This window comes from Acanthopagrus latus, chromosome 8 (assembly GCF_904848185.1).
Source record: "Acanthopagrus latus isolate v.2019 chromosome 8, fAcaLat1.1, whole genome shotgun sequence".
NCBI classification, from domain to species: domain Eukaryota; kingdom Metazoa; phylum Chordata; class Actinopteri; order Spariformes; family Sparidae; genus Acanthopagrus; species Acanthopagrus latus.
The window spans coordinates 8,066,820-8,085,572 of NC_051046.1; the positions used below are offsets into that span (position 1 = coordinate 8,066,820).

Sequence of the window (18,753 nt, forward strand, 5' to 3'; positions counted from 1 at the left end):
ACACACCAACACATAACATACAACCTGGAATATGAAACACATTACATGCAGACACCTTTGCATACCACAGCATTCACAAAATGGCTTCTCTCGGTTAGACCAAAGGGATGAGACCAGAGCATGCACCAAAGCAGACTTTATTTAGCTCAGTGGAGTAAGGGAAGGGGAAGGAAGAGAAACACACACCAGTAGAGGAGAACCAGGGGAAGGAGAGTATAGAGACACACTAAACCACTGGAGCAGGACATAAGGACAGGTGCACATCACAGGTATCTTTTTGGTCATCACTATGGCAACAACATATCCAGAAAAAAATGAAAAGAATAGTTTTTTTTTTTTTTTTACCTACAGTAAGGATAACAGAGTCCCTTCACCATAGAGGACCCCAATATGTACATCTTACAGTCACTAAGATCAAGAGAATGTGAGAGAAATGAAATTTGAAAATAATCAGTATACAAAAAACTGCCTTTGTGGTATTTGGAATGCACATTTCTGTACAGAAGAAAAGCTCATTGGTATTGTCGTAAACATTGGTTAGTTTAAGAACAAAACATGACAGCGTTAGTCAGTCCAAATCCTTTGGAAAGTTGGCTGTGATGTCAGTTTGAGTTCAGCAAAGCTGTTTTCAGCTGGACGAACTGACGAGAGACATTGCAACACAGAAAGACTGAAAACATACCAGTAGAAGGTTTGGGACTAAACTCCTTCAAATAGCTATGCAGTATCTCCATAAGTATTGAGAAGTTTAATGCCCCAGGCAGGTTTCTCTAAAACTGGAAGCTTGAAAAAATAATTCTGGTATTACGAAAGCCATTTTTGTCTTCTGAGTAGGGGTAATTAATAAGATACTGAAAAACAAACCTGATGGAATTGAGCCCCACATATCCATTTGTTTTCAACAGAATAAGAGAGGCGCAGTTTATCAACAGCATCACAGGTATCATTACAGTTTGTAGTCATTAAAGCCTAGTGGTAAAGCGATCAGAGCATGCATCTTTCTACAGTATCGTTAGAAACTACAGTACATTAGCAGCAAACTGGACATCCTTAAGGGCTGAAGTTCAACACTATGGTAAAAAAAAAAAAAAGAAAGAAAGAAAAATAAACTGCAACATTTCTCAAGAGAAGTAAAACTCTTTAACCACTATATTACAGACTGCCATGGCTCTAGTTTGGGGTTTTGGTTACAGTCTCCAGTGTGCTTATGAGAGGCAGAAAACAGTAGCTTAGATATAGGGACTCCTTCCTTCTTTAAAAACAGCAATACATCGTCAAGTAAACAGTAGCGCTTATTTTTGTAGGTCATATGGTTAAAGTATTATCACGTCTTTGGATTTTTGTCTTAAAGCATTAATTATTGTTTAGCTATTATTGTTATATTATCATTATTACAGTTAGAATAAGGACTGGTTGCAAATGAACACAGGAAGAAAGGTAGAGAGAAACCGAGGAAAGCAGGTAGGGAAGGAGAAAGAGGGAAAATAAATTAAGTGTACAAAAATAACATCAATAACATCCAAAGTTTTTCTCAGCTTTGCGCAGTAGCTCCCTATCTGTAAGTGGAAAAGGGAGCTATATCTCAATCATCCAATGAAGTCTTGAGTCAACCATACAAAAGCTAAATACTGTACATTTACCCCTCACACTATTAAACACTTTAGTTTCGATAAGGTTTTTGTAACAATCTATTACTCAGAGGTGAAAAGCTCAGATCTTTGAAATACAGAGATGTTTTTGTAGATATCTTTTTTTAATACTTAGTCCAAGGTTAAACCATGCCTCTTCTGCTTTAAAAACAGAAAAGTATAGTATTAAGATCACATTTGAAGTGGTGCCATGTTGAGCTGTTGACCTGAGCATAGAAAGCTTTACATTAATCACATAACATTGGTCAGCCATTGGTATATTCAAATAGAACGGAAAGGCAGTAAGTCACCTTGCCTGAACATATCAAAGCTGTCATAATCTTTTCATAATCATGACACTATTATATCGAAGCAAGACAGTTTATCTCAATCCATAAGATTTATATTAAGAAACTATTACTAAACACACACAATGTAAATTTGAGTTTGGTTAAAGTTTTCATATACAGTTTAATGGTTGAGTGCTATAAAAAATAGTTTGCCCGGACAGGACAAACTGGCCTTTACGTTCTGTGCTATTTGGGCGGTTATCCACTAAAGGAACATAGAAGGTGTACATGTACAACAGAAGACTCATCATTGGCTTGTGGAGGGTGGAGCTGCATCCAAGCACCATTTCAGTCCATTGGTACTCGGCTTACATATGCCAGATGCAGATCTCACCCATTCACCGTACAGACGTCAGCTCTGCAGTTTGTTACTGAAAACAAACATGTTGAAACTAAATCCACAGACATGTAAAATTTTGGTTACGAGCTTTGGAATCTGAGTCAGTCTTTACAAAAGCTCTATGCGAATACCTCCGTCTATTTCAAGGATATTTTCCATTTTTTTTGTTTTTTTTCCCCATCTTCTTTTTCTTCCACTGTTAACTGCTTTGTTTTTCTTCAAGTTTATCTTTTGGAGCGCTCTATTTACACTAAAATCTCTTTGACAATTTCTTTCCCAGCCTCTTACAGACTGGCACTACATGCTACACAGCTAGTCATCTAGCACTGTCTGGTGGAGGGCCCACTGTGAGTCTGTCATGCAGACTGAGAGGTAGACTGCAGGTCTAGCTGGGCAGTGAGGTCACATACTTGGAGAATGCTCTTTGGCCTCTGTGGCATCTGGTTGGTTTTATCAAGGTGGTGTTTGGTTGTAGTAAGGTGTCTGACAGAATAGGGAGAGGAGCTCTTTACAACAAGAAAGTACAGACCAGGAAAGAGAGTTTAAGAACAATATGAAACGAGGAAAGCTGTGGACTTGGTTTGGGCTCTCTCCGACTTTCAGTTGAGAGAGAGTTTGTCTTTGGGCCACTGTGGCTCTGCATCTTTGGGGTGTTCAGGTTACAGGTTTGGCAGCAAAGCAGACAGGGTATATGTTGAGAAGTTGACAGCAGGTGCAGAAGGGGTTTTGGGGAGAAAGGAGTCAAAGGACGCAAAAGGACCGTAGTCTGCCTCTCTAAGCTCTGTCTCTCTCCCCTGCCCCTGCAGACAGCTCAGCCTGCTCCCGCTCTGCAGAGTCAGAGCTCAGGCTTCTGGCCCTCTTCTCCTTGGCTCTGGCATTCTGGAACCACACCTGTAAAATGTGTAAGAATAAACATTAGCCATTGGCTCTCTGGACTTATTTAATCACATCGAATGCAGATCGAGCTGCATCTTATTATTTTATAATTCAAGAATATTTGAAAATGTTACCTGCACTACGCGGTGAGGCAGTCCCAACTCCTGGCCCAGCGCCTCGCACTCATGTCGGTTGGGGGTGCGGTGGCTCCTGTAGAAGTCTCTGAGCTGTAGTATCTGGAAGTGACTCATCTGCGTCCTTTGGCGCTGCTGCTGATGGTGGTGCTGCTGCAGACTTTGTGTGTCACCCCAATCTGAGCTTGGTCCCCCAGATCCCTCAGGACTAGGAGAAGCTTGGTCTGCCATACTGGAACCCTCCTCACATGGGTATTCATCATCTTCTTCCTCATAGTCATCATCCTCGTCTGGGTTGTTCATATTGGTGGTTGAAGACAAAGAGGTCACAGGCGGCTTCACAGTCACATCTTTGTTGCTAATGACATAGCCATGGTTTGAGATAGGGTTGGAGGAGATAGATGGACCTGGCCTGTCCATGAGAGATGACATGACCATCCCCATCTGCCCACTGGATCCATTGCTCATTGACAAGGCGTAGCCTGCTCTCTCAGCTTCAGCCCAGTGACGAGACCTCATATGGGCATCCAGGGCACTCTTTACCTTGAAGAGAGCCCTGCAGAATGGGCAGCGCAGGTGGTTGAAACCCAGGCTGAAGGTGGATCCTGGCCCCGCTGAACGAAACTGTCCTTTTCTCTCTCTGGCCCGTGTATTCTGAAACCAGACCTGTGAATGAAAGACCCAGTATATTTAAAAATTGAGGTACACAAAAGCATTAAGTCACCTTATATGCTTTTCTTTTCCACTCACTCGCTCAAAAATACTACATTCACACAAATTCAAATACAACAAACATCCATACAGTACCTGAACCACACGTCTTGTGAGGCCTACATCACGTGCAATGCCCTCCAGGACTCCTCTGGTTGGATTAGAGTCCAAGCTGTAGCGCTGATACAACACTTCCAGTTGTTCTGGGGTGATTGTGGTTCTCTGACGTTTATCCCTTCGGTGCTCCTCCTCAACCTCTCTACTGCCCCTTTGGCTTTCAAAACTGGTCTCTGACATAAGCTTTGAATTCTGCTTCATGGGTGTCAGGGAACTTTGAGAGAGACTGCTGAGGGTATTGCTTGAATGATCGGAGAATGCGTTCTTCATTTGTATGCTGTTTAAGTGTGACATCATGGGATGTGTAGAGTTGGGGTGCATCTGGGACATGGCACCTGAAAGCATTTGGCTGGCCATCAGGGTGTGGTTAGGGTGGAGCATCATGTAAGGCAAGGTACGGTCTGTAAAGCCAGAGTGGAGAAACTGGACCTGGGTCTGAGCTGCCAATACATGCCTGGTTTGATGCTCCTGCCAAAGCTGGAATGATGGCAAAGACATCGGACAGAGACTGCACTGGAACTGAGCCTGGGTTTGGGGTTGGACCTGTTTTTTTGGCTGGGTTTCAGTGGATAGGCTGGAGTTGGCATCAGGCAGCCGAGTGTGGCTTCTGTCAGACTCTGGAGCAGCAGGGATGCTTGGTGATGTATCAACAGAATTTTCAACTGCTTGATCAGTGGAAGAGCTTTTTGTATGCGCCTGGCTGGAATGGGCCATGGATGGGATGGTGGGTTCTGTTTTTGGAGAGGAGGATTGAGGCCGGGGTCGTTCTGGAGTACTTTCAAGCCGCAGATTGGGCTCCATTTCTGGAGAGGATCCTGTTTTCATGCCCTGAACAATTTCCTTACGCTCCATGCCAGCATCTGGCAGAGTTTCAACAAGAGCTGGGCTCTTGATAGTCACAGGAGTGTTTGTTTTATCTTCTTGTTTCATATCAACTAGCGGTGGTCCATCTTTGACTGTTGGATGCTCACTGTCTGTGCAGTGAGAGGAAGAATCAAGGGAAGGCGAGTCAGGGTTGGTGTAATACTCATACCTCAGATCCATGGAGTTATCATTCTGAGAATCACCTTGTCCTTCATCCCCATAGCTGTTATCTCCATTATCATCACCATTCTTGAAGTAGCCATTTCTCTGTCTGTGAATGTTGTCAAGCTGGTTCTTTCCCTCTAATCCATCATCTGATCCCCGGTCTTGATTTTTGCGAGCTCTCTGTCTAGCATTTTGGAACCATACAACAATGACTCTGTTAGGGAGACTCAACAGAGCAGACAGCCTGTCATATTCTTCTTCTCTGGGGTAAGGAGTGGCCTCAAACACCCCCTGCAGAGTTTCAAGTTGTTGCTCTGTGAAGCGAGTTCGGGAAGAGCGTCTGCCCCTATGGGGTTCTCCTCTCTGGAGGTCTACTGTCTGGGCCTGTGGGGAGGTGGTTACTGGAAGGCCTGGGGACAGTGAACAAGGGGAAAGTGTAAGAGGCAGGTTTTGTGCTACTTCCTCTCTAGACTCCTCCAAGGATATTGTTGGGGGGTTATTAAAGTTGTAGGGTGAATCTTTGTCTCGCTGACGCTCCTTAAATAGAGTGTTGCGGAACCAGTGTTTGATGACTTTATGTGGCAGACCAGATAGAGCAGACATCTTGTTGATCTCTTCATCGCTGGGGAGGGTGTTAATATCAAAGTGTTTCCTCAGAACCGTGAGTTGTTCCTCGGAGATCCGGGTTCTGGTTCTCTTTCCCTGTTGTTCAAGTATTGTTGGGTTGACTTGGGGTTGCTGACTTGTTTGGTTGCTTGTTTGGGATGTTTGAGCCAGCAGTGCAGGACTGAGCTGTGGAGGCTGACCTTGCAGAGCTGGGCTGAGCTGGGGTTGCTGGGCTAGCACAGCTGGACTAAGTTGTGGCTGTTGACTGAGCAGTGCTGGGTTGAGTTGAGATTGGTAGAGTTTTGCCAGCTCAGGGTTCACACTTGAGTCTAGCCAAGGTTGCTGGAGAGCTACAGACTGCATCACAACTGGAGAGAGGAGGGGTAGGTCCATGGGGAAAGGAATTGGGGGTAGGGGAAGCTTAGGCAATGTCAGAGGAGGTAAAGGAAGCTGGGGCATGGGAAGAGAAAGCATAGGTAAGGTAAGAGGTATGGAATTAGCTGGGGATGTGGTATGAGAAGTAGCTGTGGTAGATGTGATTGGGATGGGTGCCTCTTGTTGTGACAAATCTTGAGGTTGAGATGGACAAGGAGGAGAAGATGCAGGGGCAGGAGGTGTTGGGTCTATAACTGGAGGGCATGTTTTGATTATGGGGTCGGAAACTGTAGACACAGGTGAGGGTGCAGGGGTTTTAACTTGAGGCTTAACTGGTTCTGGTGTTGATTCTGATTCAGAGGGTGGGGTTGGGGCTGCTGCTTGGGGGCAAGCAGTTGAATTCTCCCCAGGTTTTGGCTGTGTGAGGGGGTACATCTGGTCATACTGTAGCCTGTATTCTCTGGAAAACCTCTCAAGTGTAGCAGTGGGGAACAGCATCCTGTGAATGTACTCTTTGTGGCTTTTTAGAATCAAGGCATCCGAGAAAAACTTTCCGCAGTCTCTACACTTTTCTCCCTTTCCACAGCATACTTTCCCTTTGTCTGCTGATTCTTCATCTTTGTTCCACTTTTTCTCGTCTATATCTTCTTTTCCATCTGCTACTTTGTTATCCTTACAGCCTTCCATCTTTCCATCCTGTAATTCAATAGAGTCACCTCTTTCCTCCTCTGAGCACATCTTGTTGATATCAGAGCACTCTTGTTTATCTGGTATCATAGGAGTTGATATCTGCTGCTGGTGCCTGTGTCTACTTTGTATGTACTGCAGTGCCAACTCATAGCCATAACTCTGCAGCAGGGCTCTGAGAGGCTCCCCGTTTACAGCTGCATAGGGCACTCTGGGAGGAGGACACTGCAATCCAACAAGATTAACTGAGGAGGAATTGGTTTCCTCCTGTTGACTCTCGTTTTTGATGGTAGGAACAAGCATTTCTTCTTTTTCCTTCTTAAGAGCAAAATCATGTACTCTCTCTGTCTGGTCAACCTTGGCTTCACGCTGCACATGATCTTTGAGTTGACTCACATCTGGGTTTGAACTTTGTCTCTGTGTTTGTGTCACGTCTGTTTGGGGCTGAGACTCCCTTTTAGCTTCTGCCTTCACTTGCTCTTTTAGGATGGTGTTAATAGATATTAACTGACTTAGTTCTGGGCTCTTAACAGCTAACTCTGTGTTCAGCTTCATGTCTCCTGACAAGTAAAAGGGCAGAAGAAGTTGCTGCTGCAGAGAGAACAAGCTGTCTGGTGTCAGGGAGAAGTGTTGTTTGAGGAGATTTTCTGTCCCGTAGGGAAGGTGCTGCATCAGTTGGGACTGGAGCAGAGCTGTTTGTTGTAACTGAGCTTGGGCCTGTGCCTGGGCTTGGGCTAACTGCTGCTGTTGAATTAACATTAGCTGGTTTCTTGACGCTAGAAGCTCTGCCACTCGCTTTTTAGCCTGCTGGCTGTCATTTTGGTTAGAAAGGGCTGGCTGGGCCTCGGCTGTTAAGCCTAAAAGCAAAGAGGTTGAAGAGTTTAAATCTGACTTCTTGGTAAAAGAAAAACCTTTGGATGTTTCTTCTCTGGTGGTAGCAGCCTGGGTAGCAGTAGTAGGGACTGAGGCTGAAGCAGCTGCACTTGATGCTGGGGTCTGTGGAGCTGAGTTCTGGGCGGCACGAGCTCTAGTCTGGTGAAGGACAGAGCGAAGATGTATGTCCAGTGTGGAGCTCTGGCTGTAGCCCACTCCACACAATCGGCAGCGATAGGGCCTCGAATCTGGGCCACGGGGAGCCTCAGGGGCAGCAACACCTGTGCCAGAGTCCTGCAAGGCTCGCCTGGCCCGGTGGAGATGGGACACAGAATTATAGTGGACCAGAAGAATGGTTTTCTGGGTAAAAGATTCAGAGCATATGGTGCATTTATAGGGCCTGGTTGGATCTAAATAGCGGTCCATTGTGGGATTAGAGCTCTTTTTGACAAGAGAGCTGGAACTAGGTTCTGATACAATCTCCTCATGTGGCCCTTTCTCTGGCTCATTTAAATCCTCCTCAACTTCATCAACTTCATTAACCATGTCCTTCTCTTTGAATTGAACTTCTTCTTTCTGTTCCTCCTTTCCTTCCATGCCCAGGGTTTCTTCCTCTATCTCTTCGTCCTCATCTTCTCCTGCTTCTTGACCCACTTGAGGTGATAAACTAAAATCTTGCTGGACTGAACTCTTATTGTGCTCCATGTATTGCGCAGTATGGGGCGGTAATAGTGTATTCTGCCCCTGCGTGTTGTCCAGCTGTGAGTGTGTGTTCTGCATGTGTCTCTGCAGGGCCTCCTGACTGCGGCATTGTCTTGAACAGAGGGGGCACTCTGTCGCCGCTCTCATGGCATGGTACTGCCAGTGCAGCTGGAGCTTCTCCTGAGTTGGGAACGCCAGGCTGCACCTGCTGCAACGGAACCGGTAACCATGGCGATCAGAAAGAGGAGGGGGATCGCTGGGTGAGGAGGTGGGCGGGGAAGAGGGGGGGATCTGAGTTGGGGACTGAGGAGCCAGTCTGCCATTGGAAGGGTGAGTGGTGTTGTCTTCCAGGGGTGGGGTGAGTAGAGCTGTGACATCTTTGGGTGCGGCTACATCTCCCTCAGTGTTCTCCTCTAAAATGCCTGCAAAATATAAAAAAAATAGTAATTGAATGATGGAACAATAATATTATGACAACAAGGCAATGGGTTTTGAACAAATGTCCATGAAATGGTTCTGTAATTTAAGATTCTCTAATTATCATCTAGAGTGTGGTCAATTTTATCATGCATGATACACCAACCTTTGTTTTTCTGTGAATCAGGTGAGGCAATGGAATCAGCAGGAGGGGAACAATTTGCATTGTTATTCTTTTTATTTTTCTGAGTATCATCTGTGTGCAACTCCATCTGTGGCTCCGTCTGCAGCTCAGGCTGCGGTTGTTCCATGGTAAGTGTGACCTGCAGGAGAAAAAAAAGTGATTGTCTGTCAGTTTGAGGTTTTTATTGCCAGTTACAATCAAGTGTTATTCTACCAATTCAGACTAAAAGAAATGTAGGATATTACCCTATTTTCTTAATCCAACATTATGAATAAAACATGTTTAATTGTATAGCATAAAAGCAAGCAAATATCGAGATGTATAAACATAAGAGTGCCTGCACACCCTCTCCTAACATCATAAAACATTAAAGTGTGAATTTGTAAGTGTATCGCTACATCTTGCACCTGCCTGCACAGCAGTGCAGACAGAGAGGCACATCAATTTGGTAATAAGTGTATATGGAGATATGTGGGTCTGCCCTTCAGCTCCTACGACACCCTCCAACATGCCCCAAGGGTTTAATAAAACTTTACTGAGCTGAATAATGAATTTATTTAAAATCATTCTTCATATAGAAACCTCCATCTCCACAGCTTCAAGCACTGAGAGCAAATACTATATCTACGCGAACAGCTAGCTACCCTAAGGAAAGGACGGACAGCTAAAGATGAGATTTACATGACAAGAGTTTTCTCTGCGTAACAGCTTCATAAGAGAGAAAGAGAGGAACAACCACACAGACACACACACACATACACACTGCAGAGAAAACTGAAGGTCAGGCTTAATCTAGAGAGCGTAATTGGAAAGCAAGGTACATAATGGCCATCATCACCTCAGTCTGAATTAATGAACCTCAATTACTATCAGAGAGAGTGAGGGAGGGGTAGGAGGGGAAGGAGGGAGGACGATGGTGCGGGAGGGGGGGTTGTAGAATATGAAAAAGAGAGGGAGCAGGGAGAGGGAGGGAGGAAGTATGGGGCAATGAACAAAAAAAACTGCTTCGGAGGGAGACAGAGCAAGTAAGGGTGGGGTAACGCATAAGAAATTGAGAGAGAGCTTGGGAGAGACAGAAAGGGAGGGGCCGGGACAGAGATTGCTGAATAGAAATGATAGGAGTTGCTAGAGGGGGGAGAAAGGGACAGCAGAGGGGAGAAAGGGTGAAAAGCAGTCAGTCAAGTGGAGGCGAAGAGCGCAAGAGACAAAGGCCACTTAGCATACGGGCCAGGGAGATGGAGGATGGTGATGTGGATAGATGACCGGTCTTTGTTAGTTGGAGAGACACAGTAAAAAGCATGGGGGCCCCTTTTTAGCTTGACTGCACTTCTGGTAATAGAGGGCTACTTAAACATGCATTATAGAAAGACTGGCTTTTCCCTCACTCACTCAGTCAAACCCTCTCTCTTCCACTCTAAAAGACGCGCATACGCATACACACAGAATGTACGGCTGCATCAAAGATGATAGCGGGGAGCTACTTAAACATGCATTAAAAAAAGCGCTGCCTTTCTCTCTGGTGCCTTCTTAATGGAATTGTCTCCCTACATTTCGCTCTCCCCCATCCCCCATCGCTTCCCCTTCTCATTTTCTTTTTGCTTCCTGACGAACGCAAATACAACAAATACACACTTGCATACACTTACTGTGCTGATGAGCTTGTCCACACAGTCCTGCGCCACACTGTGCACATGTGTGAGATGCTGTTGAAGGTTCATGTATGGGACTTTAACCTGGCACAAAGGGCACTGGACAGTCTGAGAGAGAGGAGGGAAAGGAAGGGAAGTGGGGAAAAAAATGAATTATGAAGCCGCAAGAGAGCATAAGATGTCGATGGGTTTGTGGGATTACACAAGCACCTGCCAGGTCTCCTAATTGTGTCTGCTGTTACATTTTATACTCACATGTGCAGACTTGAATTATTAAGTGTCGACTGCTCACCTGCTGGTTCTCATTTTGCTGGTGTATTCTGGGGCGTTTGGTTGAGATGGAGTTTTCCATTTCCTCACATCGAGAGGATGGACGCTTAACTGGGGGCGATGACTCCTTCTTTTCTCGTTCCTCCTCCCTAGTTTCTCCTGTACAGAAAAAAAAATTGCATTAGGGCCGCATAATATGGTAAAAAGAAAAAAAAAAAATCATACTGCGGTTATTTTTGACAGACACATTACAATTGTGATAGAATTCAGGAGTAGCGCGAGTGATCATTTGTGCATCACATTTTTCATTTTCACCCAACAGAAAGAGAAAATACGATTATAATCATGATGTGACATTTGTTGTGGTCTGTACCAATCAATCATGTCCATCTTCCATCTCGATAAAAAGATTTATTGTCCAGAGCATCTCGCAGCACTACAGTACTTCATAATAATGCTGTTTTGGCACACATTTTCTTTTTATCAAAAAAAATAGTAGTCTCTCTTTGTATATTCTACTTGACCATGTTGTGATTTTCAATTAATTGCACAGCCCTTATATAAACATATAGAACGATGTACGTGATATTATCATACCCTCATTTGAGTCATCTATAATATGTGTTGAATTGTTTTGCAAGTAGAAGCATCCATACCTATCTCCTCAGAAATCTGCTTCACCCCCAAGTTACATGAGTCTTTGGTTGTGTCCAAAGGACCAGCGGTGGTCTCACTGGGAGTTTCCATATCCTCACTGAGCTCTCCTGGGAGAGGGACAAGACGGATAATTAGGTTACACAAACATTGTGCTCCATACAAACTATCAGACTAATTGTAGTTTATATAATTCTCTGGATAGCATCCTTCAAAAAGACCAGTGTCTTTGGACCACACTTCATTCTTCTTGCTTGCCTCCATACACTATTGATCAAGTATTGATTCTCCATTAGATTCTCCTCAGAGGTGGAGTAGAGTTAATATGGACTTACAACACATCAGTTCACCTCGATAAGTCTTAATCTGTACATTGACAAATGACGGGATACACTTAATTCAAAACTGAAGTGTTGAACTACTCATTTTTATATAATGTGCCAGCACTCCAGACTGGGCAAAGTCAGTGTTTTATCTTCCACAGACTGCAGACTGGTGACTGGCCTCCACCTCCCCCATTCTTGTCTCGGGGATTTGTATTGGTCCATTGATTAGCAGGTGCTAGTTAGCCGTTGTCAAGGGTTATTGGGGATATAACAAGGATGTGTATCGACTAATCAATTTACTCGATCAATATCTCAGCGACAGCCATTACTCATTTTCTCGCTCTTTTCATCTTAATCGCTCTGTCTGCTCTCTGATGTCAGCGAGCACATGCAGCATGAAATCAAATACAGCCGCACAGTTCATATCTGCACCTGTGTCGCTGTCAGGGCTTTTCCTGATGGTAAAAATGGCTGCCAGCTCCTCTCCGCCCATTGGCTGCAGCTGTAGTAGCCCTTCCCTCTGCTGATGGGTTGGGGTTTGACTGTGTTTCAGTACTTGGAGTTTAGAAGAGGAGGAGTGGTTGCATAGGAGACAATGGAACAGCCACGAACCTCCATCAACCTCACCATCATACTGCTGCAAGAACTAAAAATAATGAGGCAGAAAGGAGAGAAAGCAAGGAAATTATTACATGATTACCATCAATTGCTAAATACATTTTTGTTTCGAAGCTGACTGCAGGGTTTATTACTGAAAGTATACTGACTCTGTACACCCGGACGCTGGCCTCATGGTGGGAACTGAGGGAATGTCCTCGTAGCTTCTCCAAACTGCTGGTCACGTAGTCACACAGGTTGCACCTCAGCTGGACGGGGTTCCCCTTAGCAATAAGAGCTGCCCCCTCCTGACCCCTGTCACCACCCTCCTGGAGGTGAGCGGCGAGCTGGTAGCGGGTGCGGTGTCTGTCAGTCTGGCAGTGCAGGGAGAAGTTAGCCCTCAGCGGGGTGGTGTAGCCACACAGCCTGCAGTGGCAGCCGCCAGCGACCAGGGAGCACCACTCGGACTGGGGCAGAGAGCGAGGGGCGTTCAGGTGCTGCTCCACAGACTCTAAGCTGTCGGACGAAAAGCAGGAGCAGACAAGGCATTGAAACACACCCTGGGAGAGGGGTCCTGTAGGGGACATAGATGGGGCTGGAGGGGGAGAGGGAGAGGGGGAGGGAGATGGAGTCAGTGTAGACCCAAGGGTGACTGGCTGTTCTGCAACTTGTTGGGTGGTCAGTCGCATGTTCAGGGAGAGCTCGGCACCTAAAAGACAGAGAAGACACCCAGTTAGGATTCGTTTTTTTTCCAAACTTTTATGTTGGATCACGGCGAGAAGACATAGACGCAGTACTCACCTGTGTTTTGTAGATGTTTAAGCTGCGGGGCAATGCTCCTGCAGTGAGACAGATAGTAACCTCTCTGGAGCCGTAGCATGTTATGTGTGTGTTTCTCGCTGGTGGTGTGTATGCGCAGGTTGCGGGCAATGCTGGTCTCGTAGTCGCACACATCACACCGCCACCGCTTACCATGAGAGTGAGTGTGTGCGGGTGGTGTGAGCTTGGCGGGCTGGGTGGCAGGCGTGGGAAGAGTGAGTGGGAGCTTGTATGCAGGCTCTTCCACCACTGCGTGACCGTTGGAGGAGCTGCTATTGTTGGTAATGTGAGTGGTGTGCATGTGACCATTCGAGTGTCCCCCATTCTGAACGTTATTAAGGTGTTTATCCGACTGCATGTGTATGCTGAGGTTGCCTTTCGACGAGGTAGCATAGTCACACACCTCGCAGCGGTAGGGCTTGTAGCCACAGGCGTAGGTTTCACCGCGGGCCAAGCGAGGATGGGGTTTCCCCGAACTGCAATATCCACACACGTCTCGTGTTGCACCACCACAAACGCACTTTCCCCCAGAGGCGCTGCACACACACTGGCCTCCCGTCTCTGGATGTTTCTCTTTCATGTGGACTTGCAGTGTATGCTGAGACTTATAGTGCCAGTTACACTTGGGGCATTTCAGCGTCTTGCAGGAATTGCGTGAGTGCATTATGGTCATGTGACTAGTTAGGGAATTAGGAGAGAGGTCTTGGTTGAGGTTTTTAAGGACAGCTTCTTTCTGTTCCCCATCTTTGTCTCCCTCGTCATCCACCTCTGTGTATAGCTGGCTGTCATTTGGTTCTGGAGCTTTGGCACCATCTCCATTCGAAATGGAAGAGTGAGGAACCCCTGCCGGCCCATCATCCTCAGCAGGTGTACTGGCAGGCTCCGTACCTGCCACTGGAAAAGCCAGAGTAGACTGCTGGGATTTAAAGCTCTGAGGAAACCCAGAAATCCAGCCCTGATCTCCCTTAATGTCTTTTACCTCTGTCTCGCTCAGCAGGGCAGAAGAGGAGGACGGACAAGTGAAGTGCTTTGGAGAGGCGGAAAGAAAAGGGGAGGGCTTTGGAGAGGTGGAAGGAGTGGGGGAGGGCTTTGGAGAGGTGGCTATTTTGCTGTCGAGTGTGCCACTGGCCTTTGCAGTGCTGGAAGAAGAGCTGTGCTGGCTCTGTTGAGGTAATAAAGAACATTTGGATTTGGTTTGGCTTTGGTTTGAGATGGCCTCCTCCTCTTCCTTCTCCTCCTCTCCGCCTCTGCTGCTGCTAAGGGCTGCTCGGAGGCCCGCTGTAACTGACACCTCTCCCACACCTACATGCGCCTCCCCTTCTTCCTCCCTTTGCCTTGACAAACATCCCTCCCCGAAGTCTTCCTTCATCCCCTGCTTTTGACACGCTCCATTCTCCTGTGAATGTCGGCCTCCTTCATTCTGCTCCCCTCCCTGGGTCTCGTCTCTAGCCTGGGACCCCTCTGCGCCCTCCTCCTCCTGCTGCTGAGGCAGGGTCAGGGGCTCTTTGGCAGGGGCCATGGCTGAGGTATGAGAGGATGACCCTTGCTCAGGAATGACCGCCAGGGTCAGGAGAGGAAGAGATAAAGCCTGGGGACTGAGGTCAGCATCTCTCTCCTCTCCTCCCCCTCCATCCCCTCCTCCTCCCTCACCGCTGTCCATACCAGAGGCTACAGCTGCCACGCATTACTTCCCCACCTGTGAGATACAGAGGAAGAGAAGGAGAGAGAAGGACAGACAGGAGAAGAGTGAAGGGAAAAGAGGAGAAAATGAAATACATGAGTCATGTAAATAGTATTGCATAACAGTGGAGGCAATTGATTACAGTCCCTGGATAGCATCTGTTCAATACTGCCTTCACAGTGCGCAATACAGAGGCTGGTTACTCAGGGGTTAGCGTTAGCCCTTAATGGGAAAATCAATAGCATCAGCGCTAAACTAGGTAGAGGAATGCGGGTAAAGACTACGCAGGAGGTCTATGATATTCCTCAGGGGATAGGATTAAATAAAGAACTGAACGCTTCTGAGCTGAAGGGCTTCCACTAAATTGCCACACTTAGATAAAAGCGGATAAAAGAACAGTTTTTAAAGCCACTGTATCCAGCTCTACATCTTTTGTTGTGGATTAGGACAGAGATATTATGTGAGACGTTGGAGTCTCTGTTTGGCACGAGACAATTTATAACGCACGGGATGGACACAACATAACAGATGACTGGGTTAATCTCATTTTGTCCGAAAATACAACAAATACTTGTGTGAAGCTCGAAGAGTTTTTATTGGGATTTCAGAGGGGTGTAGACTGAAATCTGTGTTGATCTTTGAGTTTGTGGTGTTACAGTGCAGTATCATATTTTGACCTCTCCTCTATCTCTGTGTCTATTATTGTCTCCCTGTAGGTCTTGCACATTATAAAACACACCCATACACATACTGTTAACACTAAAGCAACAATGTACATTTAAATAATTAATTTGTTTTTGCAATAACACTAGCATAATAAAATACAGTTAATAATGTTATATATTAAAACAATTCTTTTTTTAAAAATCTCAATATTCTAAGACAGCATATACTTCACTTTGGAACAAAAAAAAAGATTTTAGTGAAACTAGCAAAGGGCTGTGGCATTTTATCAACCATGGCTGACTGTAAAAAATTCAAGTTGATGATTAAACATTTTTAGAAATTGAGCTACGAGGTCCCTCACAAAGATTATGAATCACAAGCACAACGATGCATCACGACAGAGACTTCCTAAAAAATAAATCGCGCCTCTCCTCCTCCTCTTCTGTCTCTGACTGACAGATGGATGCCAGATGAGACAGATACATCTTTCTCAGTCTGTGTGTGTCCCGCAATCTCATTACTGACCTTTTTTAATCAAGGAGAGACCTTAATGTACCCTTTCACCTTCTCCTTCAACCAGCCAGCCCCCTCCTCCTCCTCCGCCTCCTCCTCCTCCTCCTTAAACACCCTCTCTCCCTCTCCGTCCTGTAGCCACCCCCTCTCTCCTCTCTGCACCTTAAAGATATATGGCTCATATCGGCACTCTGATAGTGCTTTAATGTACTGTGTTTATGTCACAGGCCACAGACCCTTGCCCACTGCAGCTGTCCACTGTCCCGTTGGAGGAGCGCTGAGGGGGCTGAGCCTGGCTGCCAGCAGCTGAGAACAGTCTCTAATCTGATAAAGATTTTCATTTACACTGCAATCAATAACCTGGCTCTATCGGCAATGTAACTATTTATACAAACATTCCTGGCTCTCTATCGATCACAAGTGCGGGAAACCATCATTTAACAATGTGTGTGTGTGTTTGTGTTTGTCTGTGTGTGCACATCTACAGAATGTGTGTGTTAATGTGGGTACATCCTGTTGTTCACTGCAAACTGATTCTGATAATGTCAGGCACACACACACACACACAGAGACACACAAACAGAAACACCTGAAATGTGTCATGCATATTAGATATATATTAGATATGTGTTTGTTACCAGGTGTGCACAATGCAGATTTGCGTATATTCAACGTGAAGTGTTTTTTGCTTGAATCTCTATAGTGTGTGTGTGTGTGTGTGTGTGTGTGTGTGTGTGTGTGTGTTAAGAAAAGAGAGAAAGGAGAGACAGGGGTGTGAGTGGTGTGTGTGTGTGTGTGTGTGTGTGTGTGTGTGTGTGTGTGTGTGTGTGTGTGTGTGTGTGTGTGTGTGTGTGTGTTGAGTGGGGGGGACAGAAAGAGACACAGGGAGAAGAGTTGTGAGCTTTACTTTAGGAAAAATGCATTTTGTTTGTCATCGAAGGATTCCGGATAAACACAGTTCGGATGCTGTTTTGAACGCAGGAGGAACCCGCCGGATCCAACACACCAGTCTCAAGGTAAACTGCACGAAGCTGTGTTTTTGCATCATTGTGAAGGTGGGGGGCGGCCACACCAGGCTTAGAGAGAATAACCGGACGGGTTAAGCGACTATACTCGAAGTTCGCTCCCCGTCTGAGTGTGTGTTGTCAAGCCCCGCTGGCCGACACTCAGCCTGCAGACTACTTCGAGCCTTTGTTTACAGTGGATCGCACCGTACCACACTCCGATCCGGCGACACCAAAGAAGTGATCGCCGTCCACTATCCAGTAACAGGTGACTCACTGCGAGAGCCGATCAACACAAAAAGCTCGATTTCGTGCGAATATCGGTGGGCTGCACACTGACACAAACACGCTCCACCTTCCCCCCTGGTAGCCGGGGCTGCTTCCTAAAAACCCACCCGGTCCCTTTAATATCGTAAACAAATGGCAGACTTACATTTCTGCAGCGGCTCTGGCACAAAGCTCCGTACGCTGAATGTGTAGTAGTCCAGGAAACAATCGGTATAGAGAGCCCACTCATTCCTTATGAATGATCCTCTGCGTTTTTACGGAGCCAGGAGGAGAAAAAAAACCGGGGAGAGGGAGAGAGAGAGCAGCGGGGTCCAAGTTGTCACCAAACAACAGTGTAATTAAAGCTACATATAGGCTGTAGTAAACAGAAGAATGGGGGACGGAGGGGTTTGTGCGAGCTCCAGAGGTAGAATGAGTTCTGATCACTGTGGGGGGAAAAACACTTGGCTCTTTATTCCTGCTAATTAGTTTCCTTCAAAAAATGGCTGAGATTACGCCCAGTGCGCATGTGCGTAATTGCGCAGACACCGCTAATTAGCCCGTTTGGATCAATAGGATTCCGCGAGAGAGAGAGAGAGAGAGAGAGAGAGGGAGGGAGGGAGGGAGGGAGGCAAGGGGGAGAGGCTACAGGGGACGCATCGAGAAGACAAGGGGGAAAATGAAAAGATATTGTAAAAAAGTGCGAGAAATTAAATCTGAAATGTGGGATTTTAAACACGGAGAGAAGATTGAGAGCTGAATATTTTCAAAAATGTATTTTTAGGCGGAAATTAAGAAAAATAACAGCTGATGTGAAAAATGAAAAGAGAAAACAATATCGCAGAAAAATCATTAATTGCATTAAAAAGACATATTCAAATACCGCGAAGTGGCAAAATGTCAAAATAAAGTCAATATTGATACAAAAAAAAAAGAAAAGAAAACAGGGATATTTAATCCCTGAAGTCTTTTCACAGGAATATTATGATGCCAGCAAATCTGCAACAAAATGCGACATTATCACCGTGAGTCACTGGTGAGGACTAGAAGCACACAGCAAGGCCCCGGAGGATTGTTTCAGGAATATTATATTTAGTTTCTGTCTGATATAAAGCACATAAGCGGGCACGAATCCTAGATTTAAATCCTTTCCCTTTTTTTCAAACCATGAAATATTTAAATTCCTGCGTTATATCCTGTCTGCTTTAGAGAAGTTGCAGTCTGTGAACGACAGATTTTAACAGACAAATATTCATCTGTAACAAAGAGATCTAAAGA

At 45.7% G+C, this 18,753-nt stretch overlaps 1 protein-coding gene and 1 long non-coding RNA gene across 4 annotated transcripts in view; one reads left to right on the forward strand and one right to left on the reverse strand.

Moving 5' to 3' along the window:
* Window positions 1-18,753, forward strand: part of LOC119024111 — a 32,746-nt gene that overhangs the window by 10,271 nt on the left and 3,722 nt on the right. For all 3 annotated transcript variants that reach the window (XR_005076401.1, XR_005076400.1, XR_005076399.1), the window contains exons 3-6: window positions 8,519-8,650; window positions 9,033-9,157; window positions 16,432-16,581; window positions 17,145-17,220. This is a non-coding gene — a long non-coding RNA (uncharacterized LOC119024111). The remainder of the gene's footprint in view (window positions 1-8,518; window positions 8,651-9,032; window positions 9,158-16,431; window positions 16,582-17,144; window positions 17,221-18,753) is intronic.
* LOC119024107 (zinc finger homeobox protein 3-like) lies at window positions 120-17,947 on the reverse strand. Its single transcript, XM_037106568.1, has 11 exons — window positions 17,642-17,947; window positions 13,327-15,040; window positions 12,696-13,234; window positions 12,361-12,574; window positions 11,605-11,712; window positions 10,971-11,107; window positions 10,676-10,786; window positions 9,012-9,168; window positions 4,136-8,850; window positions 3,329-3,994; window positions 120-3,209 (listed from the first exon to the last, which is right to left on the reverse strand). The coding sequence occupies exons 2-11, from the start codon at window positions 15,002-15,004 to the stop codon at window positions 3,093-3,095; spliced, it is 8,442 nt and encodes a 2,813-aa protein (XP_036962463.1). The 5' UTR covers window positions 15,005-15,040; window positions 17,642-17,947; the 3' UTR covers window positions 120-3,092.